The 23098-nt window shown below is 34.4% G+C and overlaps 2 protein-coding genes across 9 annotated transcripts in view; one reads left to right on the top strand and one right to left on the bottom strand.

Moving 5' to 3' along the window:
- LOC110467140 (Hermansky-Pudlak syndrome 3 protein-like) overlaps positions 1 to 9073 on the bottom strand; it is a 30254-nt gene extending 21181 nt beyond the window's left edge. Inside the window, exons 1-8 of one of the 2 annotated variants that reach the window (XM_021524079.1) lie at positions 8689 to 9073; positions 7167 to 7928; positions 6567 to 6683; positions 5460 to 5471; positions 3149 to 3268; positions 2398 to 2576; positions 1821 to 1937; positions 303 to 424 (exon numbers count right to left, since the gene is read on the bottom strand). In XM_021524079.1, the coding sequence (XP_021379754.1) occupies positions 303 to 424; positions 1821 to 1937; positions 2398 to 2576; positions 3149 to 3268; positions 5460 to 5471; positions 6567 to 6683; positions 7167 to 7928; positions 8689 to 8917 (1658 nt within the window). In that variant the 5' untranslated portion in view covers positions 8918 to 9073. The remainder of the gene's footprint in view (positions 1 to 302; positions 425 to 1820; positions 1938 to 2397; positions 2577 to 3148; positions 3269 to 5459; positions 5472 to 6566; positions 6684 to 7166; positions 7929 to 8688) is intronic. The other variant, XM_021524080.1, reaches the window with a different exon arrangement.
- Positions 9074 to 9125: 52 nt separating this feature from the next.
- Positions 9126 to 23098, top strand: part of LOC110467141 (voltage-gated potassium channel subunit beta-2-like) — a 79857-nt gene continuing 65884 nt past the window's right edge. For 6 of the 7 annotated variants that reach the window (XR_002464816.1, XM_021524084.1, XM_021524083.1 and 3 more), the window contains exon 1: positions 9126 to 9197. The gene's annotated coding sequence lies outside the window, so the exon portion shown is untranslated. Of the gene's footprint in view, positions 9198 to 15620; positions 15950 to 23098 lie in introns of those variants that run through there. The other variant, XM_021524082.1, reaches the window with a different exon arrangement.

The following is a 23098-nucleotide window of genomic DNA, read 5'->3' as shown; positions in this document are numbered from 1 at the left end:
AAAGCCTATACATTTGACAATTTGACACTTTATATGCCGAGTGTTCCATCTCAGTGCTAAAACATCACAAAAATACAGTTGTCTAGACCACAAAATTATAATAGGTGTAAATTTAATTTTCTATTTTTTGGTCAAAATAGCGAAAATTTAAGCCAATGTATTATTAGAAGACTCTTTCATGCCCAGGGGTGTAGGATTCCACCCGAGGGGTTTTCAAATTTGGTAAAACCTGAGGCTTTGCCGAGAAAACAGTATATCTACGGTAGATAAAAAAATAAAACAAAACCTTTGACAAAACAAACCTTGCCCCACTGTCCATCATTGCCAGGAGGATGACGTGATTGTCCGACACGGTCAGTTTCCTCGGTCCTATGAATGGGTGGATACCACACAGACACACCTCCCGTTTGATAGACGGAAACACCTTCAATATCAATGTTATTTCAAATTATTTGGGATGTCACAAGTAACTGACACAATATAATTCATTATGATTTTTTACACGGTAAATTATGAATCATGATTCAACCTACTGTATACTGGGAATTTTTTGCTGTGGTTGAATTTTTCGCCATTTTCACCCTCGGTTTCTGTGAGAATTTATTGTAACGGCGAATTTAAGTTAACAACATAATATACATACTAATGAAAGGTGAAGGGCGAAATTAACACTGGGCTAATATTGATTTCATGGGAGAAGGGTCAAAGATTGACTTGGCGAAATTTTTTCGGTTTACAGTATTACAAATGCAAAAGTCACTGCAAAGTACCTTCAATTTGGCATTGTGGACTCGTAGAAATAACTTATAAAAAAGTGAGATGAAACCTAAATTGTCTTCAAACTATTGCCTTAGTCAATACATACCAGTAATATGAAGGTATAATTTCATGAATTGTTGCAAATTAAATTTTTATAATTCTAATCCCCCAACCCCCCCTTCGAGTAAAAATCCTACACTAAAGTATAGAACGGATAAAAATTGTTGAAAACAGAAAATGATATTTGCAAGATGGCCACCATGACAGCTCTGATTTTTTTTAAAGTCCAACTACAATCTTTTGCAATTTGTGAAGAGTATATGGCGACATGAATGTTTGTTTGGGATGAACAATGCAATGACAATATAAGATAGAGCTTCAACATCTATATCCATAGTTTTATTACCAGTACAGTTCATACTGATCATTACCACGGCAAAACGACAACTTCTCGAATTTTTCCAACACGCTGATATAAATAACAATGAACAAATTATTTCAATTATTAATTTATCTTTTTGTATTTATATTTTCCATGTTTCCACATCAATCTAAGTCTGATTGATATAGCGCATCTCACTTCCGGTTCCGACAACATAAAAACGATCGAAAACGGCTTGATCGGTTATTATGATATATCGGTTATTTTGGTAATTTTCTCTGGAAAATAGGATATCATAATAAGCAGGTTCCAATGTATTGGTATAGGTAACCTGTTTCTAGTGAAAAGAATTTTGAATATTGGACGATCTCGTTTTTCATTTAGGACTAGTTACAGTCAATAGATTGGTGAAAAGAGATAACAATGATTTCAAGATGGCCACCATGGTAGCCATTTTGAGTGTTCTATTTCCTTTAATGTGAAGAGTATGTGGCGACATGAACGTTTGCTTGGGATGAGTAATGCAATGATAATATTTTGATGGAAGCTGATATGTTCAACATACATGTAAGAGAAACAGGTTATTATACTTCCCAGTGATTTGTGTGTTAATTAAGACACTATCTTGCAGGTACTACTGTACAATTTAATTGTAAAATTGTAGATGCTCTGTACACACTTTTGTGGGTGAGGCATAGTCTTCCATGCTGAACACGGCTGAAGCAGACGCTCGACAGGTGTAAGTTTCGAGTCCATTGTCTGTCAGTACGTACATCAGCTCGCCCTCCGCCCAAATCTGTAACAACCAACCAGCATAGTGTCAACAGTATCTGTTTAACAAATCATAAACCTATTTTACTTTATAAGTGCCCAATCCCTTATAGGTACCCAATCCCTTAGGTACCCAATCCCTTATAGGTACCCAATCCTGTATAAGTGCCCAATCCCTTATAAGTGCCCAATCCCTTATAAGTGCCCCCGATCCTTTTTAGGTCAAAGCCACCTATCCCTACACTCTACTTTACACACTTGCTTAACTCATTTACCCCTGAAAACATATTTGAACTCTACTAATTTAAAGGTCGGATTTGTTCCTTATGAAATGTCGGGGTGAATGAGTTTAAAAAGTGTCTATTATGGCTATTTTCTATGATAACTGAAGATTCATGCTGTCATCCTAATTTTCCCACATTGATAAGAGCTCAGAGCAGATATAAGGTCAAATATGTCATGCAGTTTCATGTTCAGTATGTTACCTGTTTGGCGGGTTTGGTATATTTGTACTCCGTCAGGAGACAGTTGTGCGGCCACAAGCTGTACAGGAACCCGGAGGTGTCACCACTGATCAACACGGACACGCCCACTAGGTCACTGAAGGTGGAAGAGTGGACAGGAATGGTCCCTGTTCGGTCTGCAAGACTGAACCTCTCATTTTCTAGAAATGTATCAACAAAATAATTAAGCTAATGTTACCCAGCTAGTTCGGTGGGAAAAAAAACAGCCTTTGCTTTCTTTTCGAGAAGTGGTATAATATATATTTATATCTCCTACAGGATTAAGTATATGACATATATGTTAACACTGCCTGGATACAATTTATTGTTTTTATCTCCGTGGGATGAACAAAATCACTAAAACTGCAAAATGAAGTCATATAGTTCGGACATATTTCCTCTAATTGAATCTAAAAAATAAATAAATATATATATAAAAAATATTCCCCCAAAAAACTAAGATTGTTGCATCTTGTACTAGTATTTCAATTAACTTGATACATCCAAACTCTGAAAGGAATCACCGTCATCTCAACCTGTCAGGCGCGTAGCTGCCTACTACATATGTATATGCTGGTACATGGTGAATTCATAAAATTTTCAAAAACAAAAACAAAACAAAAACACTTGTCTCTCTACTAAGGCCCTCTCCTCAGGACCCCCTCCTAAAATAAATCCACTCCAAACCAGGGCTAGCTATGTCCCTGCCTGTTACGTATAGAGTAAGACTTACTTGCCAGGTATGTGGGTACCATCTGCATGTGACGCCAGCCTCCATCCACATCCTGTATGTTCCACCGTTTATACAGGAGTGTCTCGACCTTGACATCCCCAAAGGTCATGTGGCCCCCTCCTTGATAAGGATTAAAGTAAAATAAAGAAGTATCTATACATATCATCGCAAGGGCAGTTAAAACTGTTTTTCTAGAATGTCTAAAAATGTTTTAAGATTAATTGACTCTAAAAACAGGGTCATTCAGGTAGCAGGAAAACACATTTTCTAAACATATATTGGCTTTTTTGGGTCAATTTTCTAATTATGTCAACAATGCCTTGCGACGTCATCTTCCATTAAAACATCATAGTTCATGGCAAATTAATTGTTTCCTAGATTGTAAACAGGAATAATGTATTCCAAAGAGAAAAATATGGTTTCTAGATAAAATTTCTTAACGTTATGGGAGAAAAAAGGTCTCCAAACTTGTGATGGTTGATTTTCATGTTTATCTAACTCTAACTCTCATATGTTAATTTTCAAATTGTAAAAGACACTTGGTAAACTTTGTGTTTTTGTACAGTTTGAAAATTAAATGATAACCAACCACTTCTTGTTGGTTAACCACTATATACATAAATATAAAAGGCATATATATATACATCCATATTTACAATGAGCATGCAAGTCATTGATCTTCATGTATGTAAAGATTGACATTGGTATTTAAATGTTTTCTGATGTACATGTATGTATAGTTTTTACAGTACCCAATCAGGAAGCTTTATCATCAATATCATGATATATATACTTGCTAACCTTTCAAGTTTTTCATGTGAAAGGAACCATGTTAAAAAAGAATGTCTAAATAGTACCAGCAATTACCCATATTAACCAAAAACGATAACGTATACATGTTTTATGCTAATATGTATTTTATGGTAAAAATTACTGTCATGCTATATGTATGCATGTATATATATTTAGCTTATAACTTTGAATGGAGACTTGTGTTTTAACACTTTCTGTTTCATAATGTTTTATATATGTAATTTTTTGATTTGATGCTTTTTACTTATGTCAGTCGGAATAATAGCTTTTAATAGCTAATGTTAAATGTTTTTAAATATCCGACGTTAAATCAAGTTTATTGTATTGTATTGTACATATATAATAAAATAATAAATCTGTCAGATCTACTGGTACTCTGAAATATATTAGCATCAAAAAGAAAATGGAAATGAAGGAAATAACATTTTGCTCAAATAAAAATATATTAAACAGTTAACAGTCTGGTTATCATCTGATAACAGACATGTTTAGCCGTTGTCAGATTTCTACACAACCATGTACTAAAGACAACAAGTAGCCATGCAAAAAGGTAGATCAAAAGATATATTTGTCTGAATTATTGACTCTGTTATAATTAGTCAGCAAGGATTCTTGGGTTAATTGTCTAAAACTTCTTTAAATGTTTCTGTGTTATGTTGGATCTGACAAGTAGTGAATTGTCTGTAGGAAACATATCCAATGAAAAAAGATTTGACAATTTTGGGGAGTATTTGAACAATTTTTGTTTGATTTATTTTGATACCCCTTTTTATGAAGATTTTTCATTACTACCTTAATTATTGTTGGGTTATTAATTTCGTTCATTTTGTGGGTAATCTTCATCCACAAATTATGAATTTAAACGAAATGCTGTTTTGTCGGAAAACCATGAAATTTAGGTTAGGCCCCACAAAAAAATGATTTCACAGTAATTTTGTAGGTTTAATTTTGACATGAAAATATAAAAAATACAATGGATCATATTATATCATAGTTGTGGATTTAAAATTTATACAGGTCTTTAATCAGAACACATGAATAAAAATAGTCAGTGTAACTGTTGAATTCACAACACTATCACAATGTAAAGTCAACATTGCTATAGTAAGTATATAGTATATACCTGTGTGAATCAAGGAACTCAATAATACACAAATGTCAAGGCTTTCAGTATTTACCCTTACAAAGAGTAAGTGTCTCTCCCCTAATCTAACCTTAATCTAACGCATTCACCCCTGCAATTTCATAATGAACTATTCCAACCTTTGAATTGGAAGAGTTCAAATGTGTCTTCAGGGGTAACGGAAATACAACAATACTTGACTTCTGAAATTGCTTAATGTCATGGGTGCAGTGAAAGCTCTATGTTTGTATGAATCAATGGCAATGTAAAACAGAAACGATGACATATAAATATAGAAATATGCAGATTCTAGGTCAAGCTTAAACCATATTACCAATAAACTATAGATCTAGACCATGCAGTATATATTCTTACCTTTAAGACTGGCTGTTAAAAAATTGAGATTAATTCAATACCTGTAAATTTGTTCCATACAATTTCGAAATAAAGAATATATAGTATTTAATAATTATTTATACTTAAATACAGCAATAATGGGATTTTATTCAGTTTTTCAAATTCCATGTTCACCCTTTATAAGCACCTCCTGCATATATAGATCCATTTTTCTTGCCAAGACTGTCCAATCATTTTACAATAATTTGACGTCTTTTTTATTTATTATATCAAGTGACAAATTGGGAACAAAGGGTCAGAACTCTATTATAAAGTAGGAGATCTGGGCCCCTTTCACATATCCGGTTCCATTGCTTTGTTAAGGCTCATCTGAAAGCAGCATCAGATTACTAGGTCAGACCTTATTTCATAAATGAACAACTCCTGTCCAACCGATTGGATCGCAATAAAAAAATGCAGCCCTGATTTCAGAACACAACTCTGCCATCTTTAGAAGCATACTCACATGTAATAGCAAAGTTTTGCTTTCTACACAAACACTGTACGTTTTAAATGTGTCACAACTTTTCAAGACCAACTGGTCCCTAATTTGTCAAGCTTTGACTGATGAGTGAGCATTGACCTGTAACCAATCTGATGTAGTGTGTATACGCTCCCTATCAAAAGGCGAAATGTCCCGGGTTGAGTGACATAAGAAATATACAAATACAAATCGCTCACTCAGTCAAAGCTTGACAAAGGGACCAGTCGGTTTTGAAACGTTGCGACACGTATAATACGTACATTGTTTGTGTAGAAAGTAAAAACTTTGATATCACATATTTCCAAACTGATGAACCTTATTGAAGATGTATATATACTCACATGAATACAACGTGATGCAATCACAGGGCAGCTGATTATATAAGATATACCCCAGACAAAGTGCCCCACTACTTGAGAGATAGTGCAAACCTGAAATCCCATCTGGTAGAACCATATGGGGAATAACAATTGATATGGAAGTTCAAATAAGCATATCAGCTGATAGCTTTCTTGTTTATCAGTTACATAACTTATTAAAGTGTTCAAACTAGTTGTCTATTATTGGCATATTTTCTGATAATTCTTAAAATTCTGTTTTACCTCTCAGATCTGTGATCTTTGGTGGGTCGGCCAACAGAAGGTCCCTACACATTAAATCTGTGAGTCCCTTTAGATGAACAGTTTTGGTGTCACGAAACAGTTCTTGTCTTTTATTGCCTGTTAAATATTATTAAAATCGAAAATATATTTCAATGAAAGCCAAAAATTACTGGCATTAGGATAAATCTACACCGGATCATTTGGTAGGATATAAGAATATTTTTTATAAAACAGGGTGACTTACGAAACTGACAGGTAATCCTGCATCTAAAATATTTGTTTTACTTCTTTTACTGTATTCCAGGAAGTTTTTGAAGCAGTTCAAATTTTCATCTTTTTCATCCTCTGTGGCGATGGCAAATTTATCATAACATCAAATTAATATAAGTAAACAACATTAAATACATAGTAGTGAGTATTGAAAAGTGACGGTTGAAATTAGCACTGGGCGAAAGTATATTGCATGGGCGAAGAGCAAAAGTTGTACTGAGGAAAATTTTCCGGTATCCAGTATATATTGGTACAGTACTACTGACTTTTTAACACTGATTTTTTTAAAGGCTTAGACTAATTCTTATACTTCACAATCTTTATACTTACCAGATAGTTCATTTCTAGGCAAATCGATGTCTTCAAATTTCCATTGAACAAAGTTCTCGTCATCTAGAATACAGCTAAATGAATCTGCTATAGACTTCGTGACTGAAGAGTTAGATAGAGCAGGACTTGGAGTCGAAGAACTTCGAGATCCTACATTTGAAAATTGACTAACAACAGATGAGTCTTTGTCATTTAAAAACAATGGGTTCATGATTGAAGATGAAGTCTTTCTGTTTGCTATTCTAAAACTCTCTGTACTGACACTTCTAGCTGCTCTACTTGTTTCTGCATCATCAATTGCAAGCCTCCCGAAAGATTTATCGGAGTACAAGATTCGCACAATTTGGATTTCTTTCTCTGATGACACTCCAACAAAATCCTCACACAAAGTGATCTGATCCACAGTGAAGCTCCAGTCCAACTGAAGAAAAAGTACAACATCCAAAAACGTATTGTCAGAATTTGGCACTGTTTTTTCCACCAGATGGTATAGATATATCCCATTTTCAGAGGCAACAGCCAGGTTACCAGTCCTGCTGCATGTTGATATGCTAGATACTGCATATTTACATGGAATGTCAATCACATCCATCCACTCAGGTACTTTGTTAGATGGTTTCACACTTTGATTTCCACCTGCCAGACGTACATGTGCTATTGGACGGCTGTCTTCAGTGCATACATTCCAGTTCAAATAAATTTTTACTGAGTAAAATTTCTGCTTCCTTGAGACCTTGCATTCTCTTGTTGCAACATAACCACCTAGAACAGAATGAAATCGAATAGATACACTGTATTCAAATTCAGATAAACCATGTGTTTGGAGCAAATTGCAAACAAGTTGTATTTAACCATTTTGATTGTATTGAAGTTCAGGTATCCCCTTGCCAAGAATACAACAATTACTTACATTAGGACTGGTCACAGGATAGCAAAAGACATGGCTAGACTTCCAACTTTAGACAAGGCTCTATCATAAACTGATGGGCTACCAGCAACTAATTGTAGGTGAACGACTCAGTCCATTTCCTCGACATACATAATTTTGTATTACCAAAATAGTACTGTATTTATTTGATTATGTTGAACCATAGGTGGTGGGCACGTCTATCAAAAAATATTCATTTTTTTTTTGATAGACGTGCCCACCACCAATGGTAGAACGAATGATATACTGTTTTGTGGCTTATGTTCAAAATGTTTCATTTCACCTAACTCCCCATTTTGGTATGAAGAATGTTACTGTAAACAGTAACTGTTAGTCTGTTACCCAAATGCAAGTATTTTACCCTTATGATGGATTGTGTCAAACCTTACAGTAGTCAGCTAAAATTTGGACTGAGCCGTTAACTATAACTATGAGCGAACTCCTCCAACCCTGGAATTTATACTCAAATTTGAGGTCTTCCAGTAATATACAGATACAGATACAGAATATATTATGTGTGCTCAGTACCTGTGTAATCGCACCGGTTACTCAACGAAGAAACTGCATGATACAAAATACAATCAATAGAAATACCTGTTTCGTTATACAACAGCTGCTCAATTGGTGCCTCCGTCGAAAACGAGTTGGTTTTTGTGTATTTTGACCCAGAAGGATCCTGCTCGTCGAGTACAAAAACCTCGATAACACATTGCTGAGTTGCTACAAAGACTCTATGTTTAGATGAAAATACAGCAACCGGTTCCCCGTCAACAGGAACAACACTTTGGGACTTGAAATTATGGCACTTGTAAACCTTAACCATAGCTTTAAAATGTTCTGACAATAACTAATACAACAGAAAATTCTAAATATTAAAACACATTACTCGAAATGTTTTATGTTTAGACGTCTGCCATTTTGTTCATCACATGATCATACTCCTAACTTCATAACAAAGGCTGCTTTTGATTAGCCAAAGGTGACAATATCAACCAATCAAATTGAGTGTTGCGTTCTGCGAGTACCTGTGTATTCTAACAAGGTGGCGCCACATTCGAACACATGTCAAAACATAGCAGACAGTTGTTTGGCGGTGGACAACGGTAAGTGATTCGGAAGAAGTGTCATTGTTTTCACAGCGGTGGTTTGATTCGTAGTAGAACAGAAATCAGTACATTTGCATGTCTGGTGTTGGCATATCTTAACTTGTGGGATACCCGTTGTTATAGTGCATCATACATACACATACAGTTTCCCCAGTTAGAAAGCGTTGCACTGTAGACAGGTCCAGTACACTGCCGATTGAGCTATATATATATATAGCTGTAAAGACCTATAATAGCTCTATTGACCTATCTGAATAGGTCTTTTGAGCTATTTACAAGTGATTTTCTTTTTTAAGGAAAACGAAACAAAGTCGCTTTTAAAAGAAGATTGTATCATTAGGTTGATAACAAAAGACATTAGATATAAAGTATTCTTTTTAAAAAATAATGATGTAAAAAAAAATCGGTAATTTTACATTTATGAAAAATGAAAATAAACATCTCACTGTATGCTGTTTGTAGTCAACATTACCATAAACCTTATTGTTTTATGCGACTTTGCTTTAATTTAATGAAATTTGAAATCTGAGAAAATATAGCTCAATTCAGCTATAATTTATAGGTGTATATAGCCACAGACTTAGATAATCTAATTCCGTGATATAGCTATATAGGTCTTTATAGCTATATAGCTCATTAGGCAGAGTGTACTGGACCTGGTAGTGTAGGGGTGTTAGCCTCATGTGCTTGACACATACAGTTGGGAGCAAACTAACTTGGTGTCAAGTGCACTTGACAAAACATTGTGGATGTTAACCCCAGTGTTCTACAGTGCTAATTACCAAAGTTTAAAATACTGAAGTATTGATTCCCTTGTGATATGAAAATTGAAAGAGAAAGGAAATAAGCATTTAACTGAATATTTTATTTTATTATATCAAATCAACGATACACATATTTTTTGTTTTTTGATTACTAAAAACTTCAACTGAACATATACATACAGAGAATTTGTACACTATCTCTAGTGATTATAGAAAATCTATAGATAATGTATGTACTATTTGAGAGGAAAAAGTTTAAAAGTACACTTTATCATAGTTAAATTCACATCACATTTCATATCAATATTGTTGTGTTAGGATGGGATCAGTATCAGTTATGTGATATGGGTAAATGTGGTAAGTTCTCCTATATATATGGGTCAAAGAAGTAATATAGACGGTAAAATCCCATATAACACTAAATCCTAATGGAGGTATGTACGTAGGATACAAATTACTTAAAATAAAATATGGGGCAAAGAAGTAATTCCAACAGTGTGGACAAGTTAAGGTTGTCAAATTTTCGGGAGCGATCCGCTCCTTTATTAAGACAGTGAAACAGAACAGTTACATGTATATACATCATATTACAAGAAAATAGAACTGAGATACTATATTTTTCAATTATAGTATATTCAATTAATTTATATATATATATATGTATGTATATGTGTATATATGTATACATGTCAGGTACATGCATGTACATGCTGATGGTTGAATAAGAAAATATATCCCCCAACAACCACCCCCTCCCCTGGGTACCATACCAGGTGATCTGGTGGTATAGTAATGAATTGGCACTTGTTAAAATGATGACAAAATTCATGGTTGCAGGGTACAAGCACCTGAAGGTGAAGTTATATACAACATGATCTTTATGTACAAAAATGAAATAAGTTGATCGATTTATACTTATTAAAAATCAAATCAATTAAGTTTCACATGGAACATACAGTTACAATGTTAACTTGATTTCAGTGGCAGATTAAAGATGGTTGCTAGGGCAATGTATCCACCCCCTGACATATTTTTCTTTTCAATATGATATCTACCTGAGAATATATGGGCAATGACCACCCACTGACAGCTGTACCTATAATCTTAACACCTAGGCCTGGTGTGAAGGCAATTAATCTTGTCAATTAATCAAGCCCATTGTTTGTCCAGTATGTATACACAGGTAAATCAGTACATGGTTACAGGTAAGACACTGTGGCTGTCCCTTAGTCAGGAAATGACAGCCTAGGGCACAATTCTATTTCAAAACAGTAACTGTTTCACACTACCTAACCCTCAAATGGTTTACAAACTGGGTGTTACATAAATAGTCAACACTAATTGATAACACACCCCAGCATCAATTAATTGGTCACTGAACCATGATGCGGCCATTGTACATGTAAGTTCAATGGTTCATTTATGATTGATAGATTACTGCTTTGAATGTTTTAGTCATGAGATGCATTCTATTCCAACAATTATCTGATTTTAAAGTTTGAATTGTTTTTAGAGTTAGGTCTTGATTTTAACCAGGTAGGTTTTGTTTTTATGTAATATCAAGGAAATTAACAACTATATATATATATTTTAGAAAAATACATGAAAATGTCTTACTGATTAGCAATATTGTTCACAAAACATTAAAAATGAACACAAATAAGTTGCCAGCCTTAATGATAATATTGAAAAGTGAAACTTTGAAGAAACTTGTCAAATTTGAACAGTCCCAAAAAATTGTCAGTTTATCATAAACAGTCTTAGTCTGGTGGCTCTCAAATCAACGTGTTCAAATTAGTTTAAATAGTTGACTTTTTGTTATGGTTTAACTATCTTTGATTAGGGATAATTTGTAGATAGAGCTGTAAACCTCCTCTAATGATTCAAATACTGAATGTAAACAGTGCATGATTTTTGGTGTATTTTGAATCCTCATTTACCCTTAATTCCTTCTTTATCTGCATTATCTAGTGTCGGCATCTATTTTCTGTATTTCATTTCTCCGTATTCTGTTCATTCTTTTTCCATATAATATATTCTCTGCATTTTCCTTTTTTTTTCAAAATACAGAATAAATGAGGAAGTAAGTGTCCAAATTTAATACTCCCATCTGTATTTTTCTGTTTTTGTTTTATGGAGAAAATATGGAAATCCGAGGTACTAGTGAATAATGAGCTTGATTTCTCTTTAATAGCTGTGAAGTGGTAAGTTTATTACACTATATAATTAGCATCTGACTGTCCCAATGTAAAGTAATTATATAACAGACATGTATGTAGTATTTGCTATAGACACCTTCCCATTTCCTTACAGCACCATTATTCCCCTTGTCTTGGCACTGTTTAAATGATGAAAATACTCCTTTTTCAACCCTTTTTATCCTGGCTAGCTCCAGGAATAAAAGATGTGTATGCATATTAAAGATATACTACAGTGTCAGATCTGGTTAGACAGTTTCCAGCTTGTATTTGTACTCTAGAAAAAGACTGAATAAGAGTAAATTATAAGAGTGGACAAAACAGCTATATGATGAAATGTATTTTTTTGCATTACTTGTATACATGTATTAAACTACATGTGTATTACCATATTTTGTAGTTTATATACTGTAAGTGCAATCCTTACAATGTGTGTGTCTATGTTCATTTTTTTTTAAATGCATACAAGGTGGTAGAGACTGCTGGTGGATTTTAAATCCCCAAGGTTTGCCGTAACCTTGCTAGCCATTAGTGAGCTCTTTTGAGTAGTGGCACGGCTCGTAAAATTCACACTTTACTCATCATTATTAAAGGGAGCAAGACACCAATTTCATTTTGCAATTGCCTTCCAGAAATACATAAATGTATTACAAAATATGGTTAAAGTAGCTGAAATAGCAAGGATATGAATGCTCTAGACAAACTGTAGAACTAATAGATACATGATTGTAGCAAGCTTATTTTGTGAGTGAATGCAAGTGAAATAGCAAAACCTTGTGCACTGGATTAACTGTGGTACGAGAAATGTACAAAGGGCCATAACTCTGAACAGAGTGGAGAACAAGACTGTGTCAGCATTCCAAAGTTATGTTGTACATCACAATCTGACGATGTATTGTTGACATTCAGCAAGCTATGAAGACAATATGATATCATCATATGTTCCATGATATAAATGAAGTTTTGATGAAAGGAATAACATTAACTAATTGTGTTCATCTGGATTCACCAACCTTACTGTACAAGTTAAGAGAGTATGCATGAGGCACCAGTATACTGTATGCAAATTACTGATGTATATATATGACAAGATTTCCAAAAGAACAGACTTTTTCAATTCATACTCCAATCTGTCTATGATTTAGTAAGTCCCAGTGGGAAAAAGGAGAAATGTGCAGTCATTTTAATTTTAGAGAAACACTTATCATTTTAGGAAATCTTAAACTTAAAATATAGCAAGGTTGTCGAAAAGAAAATAAGTCTTTGTAACAAAAGTTCCATTTTATGGGCAATATTCAATCATCTTCAGGGTAATTATTTTTATGAATGAAGGAGGATGTCTAAATTGACATGAAATCCTTTTTTGGTTAAACCTTTTGATGATATTCTTTGCTTGCAGTGTCAGCTTTGGAGATGATTGTTTTAAATTCCCATGATCAATGTAGATTTCCCTCAGACTTTCAATAATTGAGAAAGAAAAGATGTACTGAAATAAACTTTAACATGACATATGGTTCAGGATTTTCATTAAAGAACAGGCGGCAGGCGAAAATGACTAGTTCTGATTTTGTCCTGTTCAAATCACCTTTTTCTTATATCATCTCATAGTCATATGTTATTTTACAACAGTTGGCTGGTTAAAAATGTTATTCAATCTATTCAAATTGAAAAGCCTGATGAAAAATTAAGTGCTAATATAATCAATTTGTCATTTTGAAAATTTGTAATTTTTCAGTTAATCAGGGTTTTTGCCAGGTGCTTATAGGGTCCAGTACAGGGACCCATTCCCTATTCAAAAATGTCTCTGCATTTTCCCAATTTCAGTCTTTATTTACCCAATTGGATTAAAAAGCATGTTTATACAAGTTTCCAGTTGTTATATACATTAGCTGCGGGAACCGTAGCTTCTATGTCCAATTTTTTTATTTTTTTTATTTTTATTGTTATCGGACCATTCCGATAACCATTCCGATAACAATAAAAATAAAAAAATAAAAAAAATCGGACATAGAAGCTACGGTTCCCGCAGCTATTATATACATGTGCAACATTTTAAGTATTCCATGAAGGAGCATTCAAATACATAAATAATGAAAATTTGAAACTGAATAAACCAAAACACTGAAAATTGATGTGTTTATCTATTGCTTTACATTTTACTGTAAGAAACAGCTAGATGGAAAACATTTTTCTAATCACATTGCAGGTTTTAATTTTCCCAAATCTGTACATGTGGGAACACAGATGATATTCCACAATTCCTTCTCAGGGGCCATTTTCCCATTCTGTCCTGCCATCCTTGGTATTATCTGGTACTTTTTTGACAAGTCACCCATAGCGGAGGGGGTGGGGTGGGGTGGGNAGATGAAAAAGTTATAGGAGACCCATTATTATTGATGCTTTGATCTTTATATAAATGTTTGTGGTATAAACAAGGAAGTATTTATGTAAGAACCCAGTCAGGGGACATACATGAATGGGTACAGGAGCTTGTTTCCCTATATCAGCTGTCACAACCACTGCGGTTGGAGTCAGAATCTTTGTTGTGTGTCCCAAAATCTTGTACTGTGACCTACATTGTACGGAAACAAATGCTAAATGGGAGGGTTTCGGCTACGTTGTGGAATTACCATCTGCTATATATTAGAAAGTCAAATACCCTGGACAAGTTCAAGAGGGACATCAAAACTCACCTCTTCAAATCTGCATTTTAGAATCCTTGCAAAGACATCATATATATACCACCCTTTTATTTGTTCAATTATGTGCACATTGCTTGCTTAAATGTATAAAAGTGATTGTAAGCCTTTGTTTTTTGTTTTTACAATTATAACCATTTACTATTATCCATATGTTGTAAACCGCTTTAGAGTAATTTTACAAATTATATAGGGCGCTATATAAATGTTGTATATTATTATTATTATGAGCCAACTTCTGGTCAGCATTCAGTGGTTTTTCTGGGGACTTGTTCTAAATTGAAATTATTTCATAATTATCACTAATACCCAAAATTAGCTGTTAACTTCTCAAAATTTCCTTTCCCGGAATTAGTATATTGTCTTCCCTAAATTCAGACAAAAAGGCCCCATCTTAAATTAATGGGAGGGGGGGGGACCCTACCATTGAGTATTTTTGTTTGCTATGATGACTAAAATTGGCAACACCCAGAGCCTTGCTGTTTTTAAAAACTGATATGGCAAGCTACAATATTATTGTTATCTGGCTTTTGAACATATTGTTATATAGGCTGTACATGTTTATGTAGGTAAGGTGTTTTACAAGATGAAATGCAGCTGAGCAATATATATATATACAGACCAGTTGCATGTAACAAAGACAAGACAGCCACAGAATGGAGTTGCTGAAGCTGATTACAACCCTTTTACAGTGCATGTGATTACAGGGTGTGATTATACAGGCTGTGGGAGGCAGCAGAACCACTGTAAAGGTCAGAATCAGGTTATGTATAGATCTCACTATGTTGTTGGTGCTGCTGCTGACAGATGCCGAGTAAGCACTGTGTCCCATAAATTGGAATATTATGCCTAGTGTGGAGTAGTGAGAGAAGAGAGTTATGATAGTGTGTTATTACCTAAGGCCTCCTGGCTGTACTGTAAACAGTCACAGGTAGGCACACCGGCAGCAGGACAATCAACAGTACTCAACAGACGTTTATATATTTATATACATTTACGCTAAGGAGCAGTCTTTATCGATGATAATGCATGACTGCTTTCACTGTTGTTCTCCATAGCAGTATATGGGGATTATTTGTTTTATTACGGTGAGTATTACGAATTAATGCTGCGTTCTGAAAACACACAATTTTCGTGTTGTCAGTGCATGAGAACATTGCTTCACAACATTGATTGGTGCATTGATCGGGGGACAGGATCGTATGGCTTTAATTATGGATCAAATTTTTTTGGTAACACTGGTTAAGATTGATTGTCAGCGACAAAGATCTTGGTCATAATGACAATGTTGCAGAGATGTTATGCTTTATGCCAAGTCTTTGCCGACGAAATATCAGAACCATCTTGTGTCAACAACAGGGTGGCTCATGTTTGACAGCCTTGGTGTTCAGTCAGCTTTCACTGAGAGCTAGTACCACTGACAGGAAGCGTTTTCTGATTCTTTCACGCTGAGACCAAGCAGGTAGGTGGATAACCAGGCTACATATAAGGGTTGTACATGTATTGATCAATCTGCTATTGACAAACTGATAACTGTCTGATGTACAGGCTGATCATGTCCCTGAAGGGTAATTTTCATTTTCCTGTGTTTGTTTGCAGATGAATAATGCATAGCATATCTATATATATATGCAAGCAACCTGTTTGAAGCTTTGAAATATGAATTTCCTATTTGTTGGTACAGTGTATTGATATCGATGAACTGCAGTGGCAATTTAGCTTAAATGTCTAAAACATTGAATTATATTAAACATGACGTGTGTCTATATGTTCGGAACAATTTTGTATTAATGTGAACAGTTTTGCATTTAATCAAAATAACAGATTACTCAGAGTATGCTGTTTATCTTAAGTTTTATAGAATGCAGGGCTTTTCGCACTACTTTGGGAAAGGGGACTGGCTTTGGAATAGAAAAAAAAACATGCAGTATACCAAACTTGGAAATATTAGAATTTTACCCAAATACTGTATTTTTTAACAAAGCATCATTAAAAAGACTACAATATCCTTATATTTATGAAAAATGGTTTGCTTTAGATGTTCCAGTTGAATTTTCTTCTGAAAATAACAATAAAAAAATATTTATGAAAATTTTAGAGAGATTTTTGTAGATACAAAATAATAGCAATATTTTCTTTTGGCTGTTACGATCAGTTATGGTATATGATTGGTTTAATTATCGCTGATTGTATAATTGCCCTACATTAAGCAATGGAAAAAATCAAAAACATTTTCCTCTTATTAATACAATATCCTGAAATATTTCAATTGAGTGTAATGATATAAAATGCTACCCATAAAAAACACCAAAACATTTTAATACCTTTGACTTTCCATGTAATATCAATACGATATGAAATATCACAACCTGATAGCATGTTGCAGTTAAATTGGTTTCATCTTGGAGCCAAATTATTAATTGACAATCAAAAAAAGAAAAACCATATTTATAATTCATGTGCTGAGATTGAAAAAGATAATTTTCAGACAATACAGTCATAACATCTTCTGTTTCTGTTTAATTCATTTTTAATGTAAATTTGAAAATTTGACATCGCATATAATTAAGCTAATTAAGGCTTGGTATTGTTTGATCCTCCAGGCCTTAAAGGGGCTGGTCGGGGGAAAAATGTCATATTTGCTAAAATGGCATACACATGTTTAAAATACCTTCTTATGAGATATACCGATTCAAATTTTGCTGAAATTCACTCCCTAGTAAAAATTATAATTATATTAAAGAAATCCTAAATCGTCACCTGACAGTCTAAAACTCTCAATTGACCCAGATCAGTGATGTAATTTTACCGCATGCGCGTCATCAGCAAGGCCAAATGTAAACATCGCGGCGAAAGAAAAAGATGCATGCAAAAGTCATGACAGGCACGAGGTATCAATAATGTTATATATAACAACAACATATAGGTAAGAATACCACGTACACTTGCATCATACATGACCCTTGAAAACAAATATTTACGTATAGTATTGCCTTCTTGTCCGCTAGTTGAGTCCGACATGGCACATGACGGCGTGCTATTGTTGTTATCTTCACTGCCTCACTTTCGAAACAACCACGTGACATATATAAATAGATCTGCGCTAAATTTACGCGGGGCTTCCCCGAGATTTCAGTGGTCAAAACTTGACTTTGCAAGCTGAACTCGACCATCATGTTGCCATGGTATAACTTTTGGAAGGCCAGAGAACGCATTTAGACCCATTTATTTTGTATTTGTTCCCCTGACCAGCCCCTATAAATAATGATTAGAGAAATGATTTACAAGGTTTTCAGATTAAACATCATTATCAAACTTGTATTAAAATTTCTTAGTTCATTTTACTCAATTACTCAACAAATATTGAGTCTAAGGGATATATTCCTATTTGCGAACTGTGTACTCGACACAGATTGGGGATTTGTTTTACAAAATACAGCTGATGCTTCCTTAGAAGACTGTGACTGCAGAGTAAATTTATGTTTACAAGAATTTTATCTTTAAAGATTAGTTAATCACTGTACACATTTTAATATTTTCTGTTTTCGTTATACTCTTCTCGTCTCCTGAGAAGGCTCTTTGGTTAATTGGTTTGTTAACAAGATAATGCAATAAGGTAAAGGGGTATGATTGATGCAAGCCTGCCCAAGTAATGAGACATCTTTATGCCCCGTAACAGCCACCATAGAGGCTTGTTAGAGCCTTTTCTTTCAGTCGGTGCCTCATACACTGTATATGCATAGACATTGTGCTAGCTCTAATACTATGCAAGTCCAACAGTTATCAATCTCCAAACTACATTATATGTCATGTAGCTCTTTCATTATACATGTACTTTGCACTTCACTCCATTTCTTTGGTTAGATTTTGTGTTTGGCTCCTTTTGTTTAGTTCGTCTTTGCATATTAAAAGCTCAATGATTTTGGTAAGACTTTGGATTTACCTCTCTTTTTTTTGGCAAAACTTTGCATTTAGTTAATTTCTTTGGTAAGATTTTTCGTTTAACTCCATTTCTTTTATCAGACTGGTTTGTTTGGTTATATTTTGCATTTAGCTCAATTTCTTTGGTAAGATTTTTCGTTTAACTCCATTTCTTTTATCAGACTGGTTTATTTGGTTATATTTTGCATTTAGCTCAATTTCTTTGGTAAGATTTTGTATTTAGCTCCATTTCATCAAAGCAGGTGCCCTTTATATATACATTATATAATGCATGGTTGAGAATGTTCTAGTGCTGTATATTGTGTAGGTGCCACTATAAAATGGCATTCGAGATATATATCCCGTTGTAACCCTTCTCTCCTCTGTCTTCGTTTTCTATCCCTTCAATCCATACTTTATCCCTTAAACTCATTTTCCTGTCTTTTCTTCATCTGCCGGATAACCAAAATACTCGGTAGTGAAGCGGCCGTAAAACCAATCAATCAATCAATCCCTTTGCTAGTGACTAATGGTGATGTATTTCTCTCAAACAAAAATTAACCTGCAACTCAATCACTTTAATATGTAACTGACAACTGACCCTCATACATGCCATGTGTATCTGATTGAAGTAGCTACTGTTATCACGACCAGTGTTGTGATAATGGTATTAAATCGACTGGCTTAACCAGCCCCTAAGTTTTTTATGAAGAATTTCCTGGCTGCATTTTACTACTAGCTTATCTCCCCCTAGTTAAGAATCAGACATCTAAGTGATCAAAATTATTAGAGTTTATTATTTTCTAAAATATTCAGTATTAAATAGACGGGGGCCAGTCTAGGTATTAACACACTCTCTATTATAGTAGTGAGATTAACAATTTCAGAAGTTTTTTCATTTTTTTTTTACGTCCGATGAGCCAGGTTATGGTGGTGTAGGAAAGCTTGAATTTTGGAGAAAAAAACACCGACCTTCGAAACCCAGTTTAGCCCTGCTGATTTTTTTACATCCAGACGCAATGGTTATTTCATTTTTATTATCAGTTCTCATTAAAGTCCTGCAAGGTGTGGTTTTCTTTTTGTCCGTATTCCAACATTTTGTCACGGTTTTGGGCAGTGGTCTAGGGATCCTGTACATGCAGGTAAAGCAGCTAATATTCAAGCTATCTGCAGTTGGAACTTTCACTATCATACACTGTACATTAGTAAAGATAGGACTCTGTGATGAAAAGGAGATCCAATTCCTTGTGTACACACACTGTTGAGCCTGACACACTGTATATATATGTGTGTAATCCGGCTGAAAGGTCACCATACAAATACTTTCAATATGGCATAGCTATAAGGTTGTTTTATTTTCAGTAATACTACAAGGTATTAGACTAGCAGCCCTGATTTACTTGGGGCCCTTAATTACATATTCATCTTGTATAATGAGGTAGGGCCAGGCTGATGCAGGTCTCAAACTGAGTTGTGCTCCACATGCTACAGGAGAAATTGTTGGTATCTGTACATCAGTCATATTTTCTTCATTAGATCTGCTGTGTATCTATTGAAACCAGATTGAGAAATTCTAACATAAATATGTACACAGACAGTATAAACGGGTTTTAAGGAGATATGTAATCATTATCACTATGAGATGCATCACTGTTCCAAAAATGTAAGACATTTAGCATAATCTGGAAATAATATCTTTTATAAATAGTAAGACTATATTAAAATTTGATTATAATATGATTAAATGATGGCACAGCAGGGAGAAACAACAGACTGCATCACCTTAATAACATTCAGAATTACCAGACAATATGTTTCCGATGTTTACTTATACACAGATATCTGTCAATGTTTCCAGACAAAGGTTTGTCTGCTTTAACTCTTAAATTACTGTACTGATATTAATTCAACTTAATTTGCACACATCTCACATGAATCTGTATGTGAGACTGTCATGTTTTCCATTTATATAAAGACAGTATCACTGTAAGATAGATTTCAATGAACCCTTTCAAGTAAAATATTAATGTAGGCATCTGCATGTTTAGCTGTAATGATGTTTTAACCCTATTTTGAAGAATGTATTCAAACAAAGCGGGGACAGCACGGCAGAATCTAGTTTAAAGATGATTTCTTAATTCAGGCATGGTGATGATATGGTTCGAAAAAGATCTCTAAAATGACCTTGTGAGTAATGACGAGTTTTTTTGAAGAGTTATGTACCCTGACGTTATTTTACGTATTGGCTATATTAATTGCTTGTACAGCCTAATAAATTGTTTAAACACTCTGCTATAATACTCTGATCAACCATAAAATTGAAATAGGGAGGATAAGGCATTGTGGATGGCAACTGTTATGGGGAACAAATACTAATGCAGTTCTTGACAATTTGTCTCATTTAACGTTCCTGTACAGTAAATGTACTTGATCTGTTCTTGCTCTCTGACCTCCTAGAGCAGTTCTTGCATTGTTCAAAAACGTTTCACAGGAGTAATTGTAAAGCATAATTAGAGTTCTTTTGAAGCTGTTTACAGAAGATGTCTCTTACAGAAATCAAAGTTTATTTGAAGCAATAACAAAGACATATTACATCTGTCTAAATGTACCTCAAATGTTTAAATATCTTAATGTTCTGTAGATAATATATAAAGATATATGTCTTAAAAATTATCCTCCTTTAACATTTTTAAACTGATCATTAGAGATGGTTTTGACAAGCTATTTCTAGAGAGAGTGTGGTCCAAATACTGTAGATACGTATATTGTGTATACACCTCCAGTGTTTTTACATTACGTATTTGAGGCTGATGCGATTATTTAATGACAGGGATATCGATTCCCAATTGAATTTTAGCTATCTTTTTGCCATACAGTATAATGAAACCTATTTTCCCATTTTATTGAACCTGAAATATATTGTCATATGAAAAATGCTTGCTTAAGTACTTAACATGTTGCAGTGACATATACTTTAAGCATGAGAAAAAGGATGATATTTAAGAGCAAATTTTCCCAATCTAAGGAATAAGAACATTCTCAAAATGTGCTGAAAAATAATTGACTATTATTTACTGTCTACATGTATACAAGCACTTAACCACTTGCTAAATAATGTAAGTTTAAGGTGCATTGGAAATGTCGGTGAATTCTTTTAAGTCTTCATTAACATATCTTAACTTTTATTTTGACATTAGATTTATCAACAACTGTAGGCTGATTGGATTAAGTGTATGGTATTCTCCCGTATATTTAAAGCTAACTATAAATGGTGAGTGCTTGTCTCTACCATCAGTGAATTCCTTGAGTCTTAATCAACTGATCTTGACTTTTATTTTGACATTAGATTTATCAACAACTCTAGGCTGATTGGATTAGAGGATCGTGTATATATAGCTAGTTGTACCATCAACATTCCCCAGCATCATAGTGCTGGTATATGTACAGTGATAATGGCCCCCCCCCCCCCCCCCCGGGAACTAATAGGTCAGGATTAATTTACCTCCATCGATTAGGTGTGCACAGTTAATTTCTACACAAATGTATCGCCCTCCTTGACTTATAGTATAAGTGGCCCAGCATAGTGGTCTTCATCAAGTTAATCTGCCCTCTCACTGGCTATATATAGGAACAGCTTTTTGTAAAGTGTTGGGAGAATGAATAATATAGAGAGAAGGATTTTCATAGGGTTTGGTTAATTGGTGCACTTTGCTAATGGGACCATACATGAACAGATACCGACAGTGTTCACTGAGAGTGGGGCCACAGCAGCTAATACAAGATCATAATGATAACGGTGTCCACTGATGGTCCAGCTACACAACAGCTAATTAAGGTCATAATGACAACAGTGTCCACTGATGGTGGGGCTAGCTACCTAGACTCAACAGCTAATTGCAGTGTCTACTGATGGTGGGGCTAGCTACCTATACTCAACAGCTAATTGCAGTGTCTACTGATGATGGGGCCACACATGCATAATGCAGTGTCCACTGATTGCGGTCAATTTGAAGTTCATGTCATGCAGGTTATACATGGTTTTATTGTTTGAGGTTATTAACCAGGTTATTTGACAGCATCCAATTGTTTAAGAAATCTGATAGAAGTCAATTATCATGTAAATCCTGTTACAAAAAATCCTTAATGGTATATGGCTATACATAAAAATGCTGTAGTGCTGTTATCCAATTTCTTATAAAAAACACCATATAGGACATGTGTATTAATCTAACATATCCTGTCTAATCTGATCAGTGTACAGTGTATTACAGGTAACTTCTCCGTATATTTCCTATAGCCTTGGATGATCTATAAAT

This window comes from Mizuhopecten yessoensis, unplaced genomic scaffold, assembly GCF_002113885.1.
Source record: "Mizuhopecten yessoensis strain PY_sf001 unplaced genomic scaffold, ASM211388v2 scaffold11161, whole genome shotgun sequence".
Classification (NCBI taxonomy): Eukaryota; Metazoa; Mollusca; class Bivalvia; order Pectinida; family Pectinidae; genus Mizuhopecten; species Mizuhopecten yessoensis.
Note: the sequence above shows the minus strand (reverse complement) of the source record. Positions and strands in the feature narration are given on the sequence as shown.